Source organism: Vespa velutina, chromosome 18, assembly GCF_912470025.1.
Source record: "Vespa velutina chromosome 18, iVesVel2.1, whole genome shotgun sequence".
In the NCBI taxonomy this organism is placed as follows: Eukaryota; Metazoa; Arthropoda; class Insecta; order Hymenoptera; family Vespidae; genus Vespa; species Vespa velutina.
The window spans coordinates 1,829,072-1,839,976 of NC_062205.1; the positions used below are offsets into that span (position 1 = coordinate 1,829,072).

The 10,905-nt window shown below is 27.6% G+C and overlaps 1 protein-coding gene and 1 long non-coding RNA gene across 4 annotated transcripts; both read right to left on the reverse strand.

Annotated features, from left to right (window-relative positions):
- Positions 1–5,050: 5,050 nt before the first annotated feature.
- Positions 5,051–6,937, reverse strand: LOC124955294. Its single transcript, XR_007102825.1, has 3 exons — positions 6,667–6,937; positions 6,474–6,593; positions 5,051–6,374 (listed from the first exon to the last, which is right to left on the reverse strand). It is a non-coding gene; the product is annotated as an uncharacterized LOC124955294 (long non-coding RNA).
- Positions 6,938–8,035: 1,098 nt separating this feature from the next.
- Positions 8,036–10,432, reverse strand: LOC124955450 (cilium assembly protein DZIP1L). 3 transcript variants are annotated; one of them, XM_047509907.1, is made up of 5 exons: positions 9,903–10,432; positions 9,450–9,814; positions 8,981–9,308; positions 8,777–8,901; positions 8,036–8,696 (listed from the first exon to the last, which is right to left on the reverse strand). In XM_047509907.1, exons 1-3 carry the CDS (start codon positions 10,021–10,023, stop codon positions 9,300–9,302), a joined length of 495 nt encoding a protein of 164 aa, XP_047365863.1. In that variant the 5' UTR covers positions 10,024–10,432; the 3' UTR covers positions 8,036–8,696; positions 8,777–8,901; positions 8,981–9,299. The 3 variants fall into 3 exon arrangements, with proteins under 3 accessions (XP_047365863.1, XP_047365861.1, XP_047365862.1); XM_047509905.1 differs by having other exon boundaries at positions 8,981–9,354; positions 9,903–10,429; XM_047509906.1 differs by having other exon boundaries at positions 8,977–9,354; positions 9,903–10,429.
- Positions 10,433–10,905: the final 473 nt, after the last annotated feature.

Here is a 10,905-nt window from a genome sequence, read left to right on the forward strand (position 1 = left end):
TTAAGAAAGTACAATTAAAAGGAAATAATATATTGATAACATAATTGAAAACATAATTGAAAAATAGAAATGTGAAATAGAAAAGAGAGCCGGAGAACGAAAAGAGTGCCGGAGAATGTAAAGAGAGCTGGAGAACGAAAAAAGAGCCCAGAAAGAGAGAAAAGAAAAACAAGTCCACACGATGCTGTGACAGCAACCCGCACAGAGGCCCTCACCCATGAGCCCCACCCATAGGTCCCACCCGAGATATATAAAGGATAATTAATGAGAGTAAATAAGAACAAAAAGAAATGACAGCAGACATAAATGTGTGATAGAAACATGTTCTTATCGTTTATGTAAGAATTTATTGTACAATAGAATTCTGTAGTATTTCTTCTTTCGAAGTATTATTAGCGATATAAAATGGAAATATGGTAATGTTTAGTTGGAATTAAATTGAGAAAATATTGGAAAAGTAATACAATATGCAGCCATTTGCTCGATAATACTTGCGTTATAAGGTTTACAATTAGACTTTGCAAGTATTAACGACCCAGGTCTCACCACGTGGAGGTTGCTGCATGTGGAGACCCACGGGCTGACGGTGACTCTACTCTATAATCCGCGTTCCGCGATACCGATCCGGGATACCTTTCCGCTTCAATGCACTGGCTTCTTAACTAACAGGGTATGCGTAGCTTAGCTACAACACACCTCTTACAGATAGCTCCACCATTTGCACCGTCCGCTTCAGACATAACGGATTATTAAGCACATCCGAATTCGTGCTTTCCGAATTTCGAACAATCAAAGCGCACTCCTTAGAAATACTAATCGCGTCGCGACACTCACGTGTGTGTTATAATTACGTAGATTCTACTGTTAAGCCGAAATTCGCGAAATACTCCCATCGAAATTTCGAAAAAAACAAACGAAGTCCACGGTAGGACCTTTAAGCGCGCACCGAACACCCACGCGAGTGTTAGAAAAACGGTGACTCTACTCTACAATTCGCGTTTTCGATACGAACAATCAAACGAAGTTTAATCGCGCCCGAGAACACCCACGCCTGTGCCCGCCGACACGCGCGCCAGTGTCCTTCCTATCCTTCCCGTATTCTCGCGTAGAAATCGACAATGAATCCTGCCATGCGATGTATCATCCGGCCGCAAATGAACCTATCCCTCGATGATCTATCCTGGAAAGAAAAAACTAAAGAGAAAATAAGAGAAAGAACAAAAATATATAAAATAAAACATAATATATACATAGATTATAAATAAAATATAAATAAAATAGAAAATAAACATATATAAATAAATAAGAAAGCTAAAGAAAGAAACGAAAAAGAGCAGCTCTGCACGATGTGGAAACTGCAGGCAACACCATTCCATGTATCCTACTTAAGACCTATAAAACATAATTAATAAGAATATATTAAAAACATAATTAAGAACATAATTAAAACATAATTAGAAACATAATTAGAAACATAATTAAAAACATAATACAAAACATGATTGAACACATAATTAAAAATATAAATATAAAGAAACAACATAAATAAATATTAAGAAAGTACAATTAAAAGGAAATAATATATTGATAACATAATTGAAAACATAATTGAAAATAGAATGTGAAATAGAAAAGAGAGCCGGAGAACGAAAAGAGTGCCGGAGAATGTAAAGAGAGCTGGAGAACGAAAAAAGAGCCCCAGAAAGAGAAGAAAAGAAAAACAAGTCCACACGATGCTGTGACAGCAACCCGCACAGAGGCCCTCACCCATGAGCCCCACCCATAGGTCCCACCCGAGATATATAAAGGATAATTAATGTGAGTAAATAAGAATAAATAGAAATGACAGCAGACATAAATGTGTGATAGAAAAATGTTCTTATCGTTATGTAAGAATTTATTGTACAATAGATTCTGTAGTATTTCTTCTTTCGAAGTATTATTGGCGATATAAAATGGAAATATGGTAATGTTAGTTAGAATTAGATTGAAAAGATATTGGGAAAGTAATACAATATGCAGCCATTTGCTCGATAATACTTGCGTTATAAGGTTTACAATTAGACTTTGCAAGTATTAACGACCCAGGTCTCACCACGTGGAGGTTGCTGCATGTGGAGACCCACGGGCTGACGGTGACTCTACTCTAAAATCCGCGTACTGCGATACCGATCCCTTATGTCTTCCGCTCGGATATTATGGACATGGTTCAAAGAAAACAGGAAAGTATCTAGCCTTAGCTACAGGGACTACACTTACAGAAAGCTTTACCGTTCAACACCCTCTCCTCAGGCATAACGGATTATTATGCACATCTGAATTCGTGCTTCCAAATTTCGAAGAATCATAGCACATTAATCGCGTTCGCGATACTCACGTGTGTTATAATTACGTAGATTGTACTGTTCTATCCAAATTCACGAAGTAATCTAATAGAAATGTCGAAGAAATAAACCGAAGTTCCCGGTAAGACTTTCAATCGCACACACGAACACTCACGTGAGTGTTAAAATAACGGTGACTCTAAGTTGAAATCCGAAGTTCACCCCAAATTTCAACACTAAAACGAAATCCATGATAGGACTTTTAATCGCGCCTGAGAACACCCACGCTTGTGGACGCCGAAGTTGTAACCGCCCAAGTCAATACAAAGAGAGTATAATTAAATAAAATAAAAAAAAAAACAAACCCGAGATTAAAATTTTGAAGTATTGGTACTTTATATTTAAATTATTTATGATTACTCAAGCGTTTCCGTTATTTTAATGTTTAAACGAATGTGCCATTGGTTAAATATTATTTTATTGTACTCCATGTACATTGGAAATTGTTTAAATAATTGAAAAATTACCGATATTATTGATTTATAACTTTTCCCGATTAGAAATAGATAGTATTGATGTTCACTGGTCGGAGTGCAAAAGAAAACTAACTCGAGAATTGTCAAAGTTAATCGAAGGATCGATTATGTTTATATTGCACAAGGCCAACAACACCGAGATTAAAATTTTGAAGTATTGATATTTTTAATTAAAATTATTTATTTCTCGCGAGTTTGGATTTTTGTTATGTTTAAACAAATGTACTATTGGTTAAATATTACTTTATTGTACTCCATGTACATTGGAAATTGTTTAAATAATTGAAAAATTACCGATATTATTGATTTATAAGTTTTCCCGATTAGAAATAGATAGTATTGATGTTCACTGGTCGGGTGCAAAAGAAACCTAACTCGAGAATTGTCAAAGTTAATCGAAGGATCGATTATGTTTATATGCACAAGGCCAACAACACCGAGATTAAAATTTTGAAGTATTGATATTTTTAATTTAAAATTATTTATTTCTCGCGAGTTTGGATTTTTGTTATGTTTAAACAAATGTACTATTGGTTAAATATTACTTTATTGTACTCCCTGTACATTGGAAATTGTTTAAATAATTGAAAAATTACCGATATTATTGATTTATAAGTTTTCCCGATTAGAACTAGATAGTATTGATGTTCACTGGTCGGAGTGCAAAAGAAAAACTAACTCGAGAATTGTCAAAGTTAATCGAAGGATCGATTATGTTATATTGCACAAGGCCAACAACACCGAGATTAAAATTTTGAAGTATTGATATTTTTAATTAAAATTATTTATTTCTCGCGAGTTTGGATTTTATTATGTTTAAACAAATGTACTATTGGTTAAATATTACTTTATTGTACTCCATGTACATTGGAAATTGTTTAAATAATTGAAAATTACGATATTATTGATTTATAACTTTCCCGATTAGAAATAGATAGTATTTGATGTTCACTGGTAGGAGTGCAAAAGAAAACTAACTCGAGAATTGTCAAAGTTAATCGAAGGATCGATTATGTTTATATTGCACAAGGCCAACAACACCGAGATTAAAATTTTGAAGTATTGATATTTTTAATTAAAATTATTTATTTCTCGCGAGTTTGGATTTTTATTATGTTTAAACAAATGTACTATTGGTTAAATATTACTTTATTGTACTCCATGTACATTGGAAATTGTTTAAATAATTGAAAAATTACCGATATTATTGATTTATAAGTTTTCCCGATTAGAAATAGATAGTATTGATGTTCACTGGTCGGAGTGCAAAAGAAAACTAACTCGAGAATTGTCAAAGTTAATCGAAGGATCGATTATGTTTATATTGCACAAGGCCAACAACACCGAGATTAAAATTTTGAGTATTGATATTTTTAATTAAAATTATTTATTTCTCGCGAGTTTGGATTTTTTGTTATGTTTAAACGAATGTACTATTGGTTAAATATTACTTTATTGTACTCCATGTACATTGGAAATGTTTAAATAATTGAAAAATTACCGATATTATTGATTTATAACTTTTCCCGATTAGAAATAGATAGTATTGATGTTCACTGGTCGGAGTGCAAAAGAAAACTAACTCGAGAATTGTCAAAGTTAATCGAAGGATCGATTATGTTTATATTGCACAAGGCCAACAACACCGAGATTTAAAATTTTGAAGTATTGATATTTTTATTCAAAATCATTTTATTTCTCAGAAGTTATGATCTTGTAATGTTTAAACGTAGATATTATTGTTTAAATATTATAATCATAGAAATAAATCATTTATCGATTATTTATTATTCCTAATATGACGTTAAGTTGAAGCGCTATAGAAGTTATTATTGTAATAATTGTAAATTTATCGAACACCAAGAAAAATAATACTATTTCTTTGTTTCTTCTTTAGAACAATGATAAAAACTATATAACATTATATTTGAACAATTTTTTACGTATTGATAATATTATCAAGTTAGATTGCAATTGTTTCTGACGAGCCTGTAAGGTAGATCAAATTGATTTCTTACATTTATTAATGTTTATAAATGACTTCTATGTAATAAATAATCGAGTAATAATCATCGAATTATAGAATAATATTGAATTATATTTACCATATAAAAGCATGATTAGGAATGTAAAAAATGTGAATACTTTAATGTCTAATTCTATATATAAAGAAACATTTTGAAAACATATTAAGATCTGTAACCAGCCACTTGTTAGGTTAATGTTTGCGTTGTAATTATTAGCATATGATATATCATATCGGCGTTAATCGCTATATAAGTTTAGATTTCGATATATCGCAATAATGTCGATCCAGTATCCAATCACGTAGGATTGTTGTATATGGAGATTTACAAGTTAAAACCAGTGACTCATTGTGTATCTTGCGAGTATGTCATGGGTAAGGAAATATACTAGTGTTTAAATATTATCTCGTAGTACGCCATGTAACATGGTACATTGTTTAAATAATTAAGAAATCATCGTTAATTAGATAATCATCGATTATTATTTTATACAAATATTTGACAAAAACTTATTTGTTTTCTTTGCAAATTTCTATAGCTATTATTTTAGTTATCAATTATATTCATTATTTGTTGTATATATATATCTTATCTAGCACAAATCATAACGACAGGCACATCACCATCAAAAGATATAAATATGAGTAATTAAAAAATACTTTATATAAACTGTTACCATACCTATACACTAATCAGGTTGTTATTGTTTAGAGAGATATAATCTATACAAGTTTATACACTGATATGATAAACACGTGGCAGAGTGTTCCTCGTTCACGATTATAGGTTATAAACGTACCACTGAAGTCTCATACACTTTGTGCTTCCTAGAGGTGATGAATATCCTTAAATATTACACGTTATATGTTAAGAATAAAATATTGCCTATTAAGCCATATAGTACAGTTATTTATCTATATAGTATTTAAAACAATATATATATATAAAACTTGATGTAGATTCAATAAAAATGTAATTGTACGTAAATATATATAAATATAACATTTACAATTGTTTTGATTTGTTGAAATATAGAAATAATAATTAATATTTTATGAGTCATTAATAAATTATAAATCAAAAATAATACATCCTACAATATTAACTAACTGAATGTATCATACAATAATAAATAGTAATAGTTAAACGGAATGTTTCATTCGTTTGTAAACTATCATCTATATCCGCTTCTAGGTTAGTATCATTAGTAATGGGTAATGTCTTTGTGATTCAATAGAATTTTAAATTCTTTCTTTTGTAAATTTCTCGGTGTTGGCACTGGAAATTTTATACCATTAACTTAGAATTTATTGCCAACTTTGGACTCAAATTTTCTAAACTTGAACTCCTAATACTAATCGAACTTAATAAGGATATGTGCACTTTTATTATCTTGAGTCTCGTCCTTTTTATTATTTTCTAAAATAGAAGCCGAAGGAAACATTGCTTCAATAGATCCTATAGGTTTTTTTTCGAGATATAAGTAGCTAAAAAAAAAAATAATACCATATATATGTTTGAATAAATCTTTAGAAAAAATTTGTAAAATAAATTCGATTATATGTAGCAAGGTTATTCATAGGTACCTGCTTTTTCTATTTTTTTTGAAATTTCTGCTATTTTTTCAGCTTGTGTAGTCTTTAATACAATATTATCAGCACTAGGAGACTTCCGTTTTTTGAAGCTGTGTTTTTTCATCAGAAATACTTTCAATAAAAAACAAGATAAACATTATAGCAAAGTGTATTTGTTGATAATATATCTATCATAATATAATACCTTGAAATATTCCCATCACTATCATTTAGTTCTGTCTGTTGAGATGAAGACGATAATTCTTTGTCTTTCTTATCCTTTAGATTAAAAAGTACTTTTTTTTTATTGAATTACCTACTGTAACTGTGTAGATTTTAAAGAACCTTTATTATGTTTTGTGTGAAACTAATAAAACTTGTATTACTTCTTGTCGTTTCAACGAACTAATGAGTCCTTTTGCCTTGGAGTAGAGGTCTTCCGAGGTTCCCCATTCATAAATGTATTATGTTTTGAAGAAGTTCTGTGTTGATTTTTGTCCTTTGTATGCAAATCTAACATGAATTGAACGTTCTGTGAATTTAGAAACTTGGAAACGTATCATTTTCATCTATTCATTGTTTTCTTTTTCCTCAACATTTTTTGATATGTACTCATTTTCTTTTGGTACAATTGAAGGCTTTCTTGGAATTTTATATGTATCATGTGCATTTTAAACTTTTTATTCTTCATCTTCTAAATTCGTTGAATTTTTTTGGGATATCTCTGAATTCTAAGAAAGAATTTAATTATTTTTAATTATAAATAAATATAAAATATATATATCTATATAATATATATATATATATATATATCATTATACTTACAAGAGCTTTTTGGTCATGCTAAAAGTTTTTCATAGCTTTAGATTTTCCATAGTTACAAGTTTATCTAACGGTGATCTTTTTAATGATTTAGATTGATGTGATATATATTTTTAATAGAAATTCTATGACGAACTTCTTTAAGTATGTTATGTTTATTTCATTATATTAAGAATTTCTGTAATATAAATAAACCTTACATTAGTAAACAAGAATACTTTTTATTTAGAAATAACATATTTTTGATATAATTTTAAATTTACCTTAGAATATATATTTTGATGATGTCGAATAATCTTCATTTTTTGTTTTATACGATATTTGATGTATTTCATTCCATTCTGGATCTATTCCTAAATCACGTACTTTTTTTGGAATGTTTCTAGTATATCCTTTTTTAATTTTTCAGGAAAGAAACTATTATTTTGAGAGGTCTCTGTAGATTTAAGTAAAGAAGATATTACTTCATTTTTATTTGACAATACATTGTTTTTTTTTAACACTGATAACTTCAGAATCACTTCCTGTTTCTGATTCTGTTGTAGTATAACTTGATGTTACAGAACTTATGCCAACTTCAACATCAAGAAAATTTTTTGATATTTATGATTTTCTACATTAATTTACTTATTTTAGAATCAACACTTTCTGAATTGACTCTGTGGATTCATTCTGTCATTTAAATACTTGGAAAACTTTCTCTATTTGAATGTATCTTAATGAAAGGATTTTTGGAATGTTTTTGTACAAGGTTTGATTTATGATTTATCTGATTTTCATTTTTTATTTCAGATACCTTAACTACATCAAAGCTTTCAAATTTTTTTAGAAGTTTTATCCGTAGATTTAAATTGCTTTTTTAATCTTTTCTTGTGCATTATAATCAATACTATTTAATACTTTATCAGGATGTTTAGTTTCATTGTAATTTTGTGAAATTTTTGGTACTAACAATACTGATTCGTCTCTGGACTTCTGTTTTAACATACTATCGGTATTTTCAATACGAATTTTGGTCTCCATCCCATTTTCGGCAATTTTCGTATTTTGAAAATGTGTGCTTTTATCATCTTTTATCACTGGTGTGATAATATTTTTTTGTCTTTATATTATTAAATATTTATTTAAATCCGTTTGTATTTGTGAATTTTGTAAACCATGAGACAATGAACTTAGCTGTTTACTTTGTTCTATTAAAATACTTGATTGATCTTTAGATTGTTTTTCTAGGGCATTAACTTTAAATTCATATTCAGTTTTTATAAATTCAGCTGCCTGTTGTGTCAATTTTAATTCTGAAGTTATTTTTTCTATATCTATACGATGCTGATGTTCCATTTGCTGTATTTTGGATTTCCAATGATCCTCTTGCATTCTAAGTTTATCATGCATTTTTTCTATATCAGGAGTAAGCTGAAAATGATATTATAAAAAAAAATATAACAAAGTTCATTAATATGTATGAATTTATAATATATTATTTGTTTATGTACCTTTTCAAGAAGTTGATTTCTTAATCTCTCTATTTCTCTTTCTGTTGACTTATTAATAACTTAACATTAATCTCAGGCACATTATCATGTACTTTATAAGGACTCTCATTTTTATGCCTCAAATTCTGTAAACAATATAGATTTTAAAATAGAATTAAGATATTTAAAAGATATAAAATGTAGAAATAAAGTACGCAAACCAACATTGATTTCAGCTAAAAAGTAAACTTTTTAAATCATTAATTTCTTCATTATTTTTTATTTGTTGTCTTTCAATTAATTCATATTTATTTACATTATATCTAATACCATCGTTTTCGCTTTCATTTTCTTTATCCTTATTGTCTATTTTAACACCATTTGATATTTTATCAGATTCATTTTTTATAACTTTCTCAGCTTGATTAAGTCTTTCCTTTAACAATTTTATCTCATTATGTAATTTTTTCAGTTTCAATTTTATAATGATCATGTAAAGGTGATATTTCTGTAGATAAATCAGTCGTATACGGATGACGGCGAGCTATATGAGCTTTAACAAATGTAATAGAAATAAATGATTTTGGACAATGTGGACACTAAAAATATAAGAATATATTTTATTAAATTTATAATATCTTTGTTTATCAACACATATTATATATAAATTTAACATAATTTGTAAATGTATTACTTTATGTATTTCACCATTAGAATCTCCAATTTTTGTTTCAATCATTCTATTCCTTTCTTTAGCTTTATCTTTTAAATTCTTTATTATTTCTTCCAATGCCGTAATTTCTTTTCTAAGTTTATGATTGTCTTCAATTTTTAATTTCAATTCGTCCTTTAATATTATTACACTTTGATCTAAATACTGTTTACAATAAAGCAAATATTCGACTGCTAATTGTGCAAGACGAAAAACTTTTACAAAGTTTGAATCTAATATTTTTAAATCGTATTCATTTTTCAAATTATAATTTATTACATTATTAATATTTTCATCTACAGTTATAAAGTCTCTTTCAATTATCACCCTGTCTATGTCAATAGAATCTAAAATAATAATGTTAATCTTAATAAGCTTAACAATTATATAAATGAATATGTATAATGTATTATGAAAAAAAATATATCAACATACCTATGTGATTCCAATCTATATGAATTCTAGATTTATGTCTATTGAAATGAAAGCCTGATTCTTTGGCAAGTTTTGGAAAATTGTGATACCACTTAGTGCCGATATGAAATGAAAATGCCATTATTTTATTTACAATTATACTTGGATTAAATAACAATATACCAAATCTTGATAAAAACTTTTTACATGAATACACTATATTTATCAACGAAAATAATCAAAAATTGAATAAAAATCTATGAGAATATATAATACGAAATTTTAACATTATTGATATATTCGATATTATATAAATACATATATTTATATATAAATGTATATACAATAGATCTTTTGAATTTATAAATTAGTGCATCTTCTTTGTACTTTGTACTCGCAAGTAAAAATATAAAGTTATTTTTGACAGATGGCTATCGTAAGAAAAACGCCATCTGCTAGCAATTGAGAATAGTTTTAATATGATTGATTATATTAATAGAATTTAAAAAAAAAGAAGAAAAGAATAATATTTTGTGGACTAATATTATAATTTTTATATTCGATGAATATTAAGTCAACGAATTTGAAAATAATAAATATAATAAATGGATTTATTTTCCGATCTAATAGAAAATTTATCGATCTTAAAATATTTTCGCATTAGACATATTTGCAGTTCATCTAATTTATCGCCATAATATAATAATATATTAGGATAATAATGTAATAATATATATATATATATATATATATATACATGATTGTAATATAAATATATTATAATATTTTTATATTACTATTATTACATGCATTTATATTGTACTTAGATATATGATAAACAGTTTACTGATAGAATGCTTAAAAGTGCTTTTTTTTTATATTATCTGAAAATGTATTATCTTATTCTTTTCATCTTGCTATATATTATCCATCCTTTCATAATTTATTGTTATTTGAATGGTTATAATTTGACCTTAATCCAATAAAAAAGAAGAGATAAAAAAAGAACAAAATTCTATTCATT